Raw genomic sequence first — 3,539 nt, forward strand, 5'->3', positions numbered from 1 at the left:
CCAAACTGCTCCTTTTTATATCCGTATTACAAGAATGAGTTGTATAAATAAAAACGAGCACTTGCTTCTGAGCATTTGCTCATGACCAAGCTGAGTATTGAGCACTCGCTCTTTGTTTTAGTATAAATAAAAACTTTACTCTACTCATTGAGCAAATGCTCCGTGACAAGTAAGAAGTTTTCGATGAACTTACTGTCTTGTCTGCTTTCTACAACGGAGGGAAGAAGGCTTTTTGATTTCAAACATTAAAAAATATTTACAAATAAAGCTGTTTTTGAGATACAAATTCCAAAATATTTAGCAATGTATACAAGGTTTATGGTACGCTGTCCTCGTTTATTCCGATCTTACTTTCCAGAATAGGAAATCTCTTTTTGAACTGATCAAAACAGTATTCTATCGCTTCTTTCCAATGCATTTGTTGAACGCTGTCTGCTCTGGAGTTGTAAGGTTGTGATAGGGGGTCATTACCCAAGGTGCATTCCCATATAAAGAATCACCTTATAATAGTGAGTTAGCGGTATTATTAGTCATTACTCTACAAATATCCGAGTTCTTCCATATGAGAGAGTCGTGCACAGAGCCATGTCAAGTAGCATCTATGCTAGTAGATCTTTCTCTTGCATCAAAGGTGCCCTACACATTAATACTTGCAACCTATTTTCGATTTATATATATTCATCCTCGAGGACTTTCGACTTCTTTATTACAACATGTATGTAATATACTGCATCAATAGCATCCGGGAATGTATACCGTTGGGACCTTTCATTCTTAGCTTCCTGAGAAGCAGTAGTTGTTGTAGGAAAGTGTTTTCTAATTTTGCTTTCTGCTTAATTGCTTGTGCAACTTCTTAGATTACATTTAACACGATAGGCTGACTAACGCCAGTATCTTCTGTAGCACCCACCTGAAAACCAGAATCACCTAAGTACCTTTAAAAACTTTTCATCTTTTCATAATTCGTTAGAGCATCACCTCGTCTTTCAGTTGATTCGAGAAGGAAGTGTTGTGCAAAATATTTATAATTTTCCTTCTTAAATCTGTACAATTCTTTATAGTTAAGAACATCAGAGTCTCTTCGCAATTTATACCCTTTACATCTCCTTTCAGGAATCATCATAAACTCGGCATTTCACTTTTAAGCTCTTTTGTTGAGTAAGCTGGGCAAGGTACTGAGGAACCTCAAAAAAACTTAAGCACTTGCTCCAGAAAATGACCAATTATTTGATTTCATTTATACCAATTCTAGAGCAGTAGCTCACCAGGTCAAAGACAATAAGTTTTGCTCACGAGTAGCTTAAGTTGAACTATATTTATTTATACGAAACTGAGCGTTTTCCCTGAATTTGTGAATTTTAAACACTTGCTCCCTTTTATTTATACTTCCCAATATCTCTAAACTTGCTTTATTGTTTACTTAGTAGTTTTCAGTACAATAATAAAACAAAGCTCCAACACAAATACCAACATACTAAATGTTACACCCAACAATAACACAATAAATACGCCTACCAAATGGCCCAACGTTAATACAACATTTTTTGGTTCTTCATGTTTTGAAAGAGATGAATTACTTAGCTCTTCTTGCCACTTCATACTCAACCCTGATTCAAACAATCGGATCAACACATCAAACATTGGAGCCTGGAAAAGTGATGACTTTTGCAGCAGAAACACTATGTAAAAATTGACAACTTTTTCATTTACAATATGAAGCAATTTTTCGCCATCTTTAGTTGTAAAGTTTTTCTTAATCAGGTATTCTGAAAGTATGGAATTAGCAAGTACTGCGTAATCTCTCTCAGTACTTGTATGATACATCGCATCAGTAAGGGACATCTTTCCGATCACATTTTGGTAGATGTATTTCGAAACTAGATCATGGCTCTCAGAGAAAATTGATCTGTGAGGAGGATAGCAAATAAGTTTTAATCCAGATGCAATCATATCTTTCATTGTATTTATGTCTCGTTGGTAAGAAGGGGATGTGAGGAAACTAATCAAAGAACTTTGGTAAGCAGTGGAGATAATTAGAGAATAGAACACCCACATTATGAACACATTCCTAAGAAACCAGTGTTGAGGATGGTAAGGTACCGACACTAAAAGCAGAATGGACAGCGTATTCAAAGCCCAATTCCGACTAAATGCTTCTTCCTGCTTTAAAAATATCTTTTTTACCTGCTGGAGTGACACGATGCTAAAGAACTGAAAAACAGTTATAATAATCCAGCAACTTATGGTAAACGGCAAAATAATGCTAAGCCAACTGGGTAATTGGAATGCTTTGGGTACAACCCACACAAATTGAGCAGGAATAAATGTCAGAACAGGATCACTCACTCGATATCTCTCAGGTGTGATGATAAGTCCTGCTACTCCAACATCAGCTCTCCCGTGAGCCAAATCACCTAGGATACCACAAAAGGTGCCATTAGTATAGCCGAAACCCCATTTCATGTTATCTTGGGGTGGATTAGCTAAAACTGTAAAGTTTAGTTTTCTTGATAAAGATGTTACTATTTTACCTTCAAAGCTTCCTAGTTCATTTGTCCTTTCAGTGTTTATTTCTATGTAAGGAGGAAAGGAAAATGTACTGAATCGCAAAGGGCATGCATTGAAGTTGATTAATTGGAAATCCAATTGCATATCCTCTTTAAAGTTTAGATTTTCCGTACATTCTCCAAGTAAAACAACATCATTTGCATATCCACAACTAGATCCTGAATACAACGAATGTGAGTAAAGAACTAATTTTATGTTAGACAGTACAGAAACCAAATTTGTCCTAGGTTTGAATTTTAGAACCAAGTTTAATATTTCCCGTATATCGTCTTCAATTACTATACTAGTTATTACAGTTAAAATTCTTGGTCCAGAAGACCAAAATGAGCTTTTAGTTACAGTATAGAAAATTTCATAAAATGATTTGACTTCATCAGTAACGAGAATAAATACGCATTCTGTATTTTCATAAGGTCCTTTCATAAGTGAAGCATTCGTTACAATAGATACACTATTTCCACCCATGCACCATATATATTCGTTCCAATTTATTTCAGATGAGTGTGATGAAATCAGTACAATATTTTCTTGCTGAAAATATATTTCGGTGAGATCACATAGACATGTGTGTGCCGGAAGCTTGAGTGTGTCTGAAGGAATTAGTTGTCCATCGCTCATGTATGCAATCCAAACATTTAATGCAATTGTAATCAGAGCATTCGCTATATTCATGTCAATCATTGCCGATTGCATATCTGAAATAGAAGTACATACATATATACGTTTTTTAAAAATATAATATTTATTCTTTTGTAATTTCAACATTTACGTTATTATATAAGAAACTTCTGCAATATCATATCTCACAGAAACAAAAGAAGTATAGTCAAGAATAATATGCGGAAATATTACAGTTTCAAAAATTCCACTCCGGTTGGTTGGTTTTTCAACTTGGGGTTTTTGAAGATAAGCGGAAGAGACCAATATAATTAGAATCTAATACCGGAAAATATTTTCAAATATTATTTGGA

General features: G+C 34.7%; 1 protein-coding gene across 1 annotated transcript; it reads right to left on the reverse strand.

Annotated features, from left to right (window-relative positions):
* Positions 1 to 1,416: 1,416 nt before the first annotated feature.
* Positions 1,417 to 3,033, reverse strand: LOC145689167 (ionotropic receptor 21a-like). The gene has a single exon (XM_081763298.1). It carries the CDS (start codon positions 3,031 to 3,033, stop codon positions 1,417 to 1,419), a length of 1,617 nt encoding a protein of 538 aa, XP_081619424.1.
* Positions 3,034 to 3,539: the final 506 nt, after the last annotated feature.

This window comes from Thermobia domestica, chromosome 7, assembly GCF_964235325.1.
Source record: "Thermobia domestica chromosome 7, izTheDome1.hap1.1, whole genome shotgun sequence".
In the NCBI taxonomy this organism is placed as follows: Eukaryota; Metazoa; Arthropoda; class Insecta; order Zygentoma; family Lepismatidae; genus Thermobia; species Thermobia domestica.

What these genes read in the sequence shown, in the direction of transcription:
- LOC145689167 (XM_081763298.1), bottom strand. Translation starts at nt 3,033, where the DNA reads ATGGGTGGAAATAGTGTATCTATTGTAACGAATGCTTCACTTATGAAA.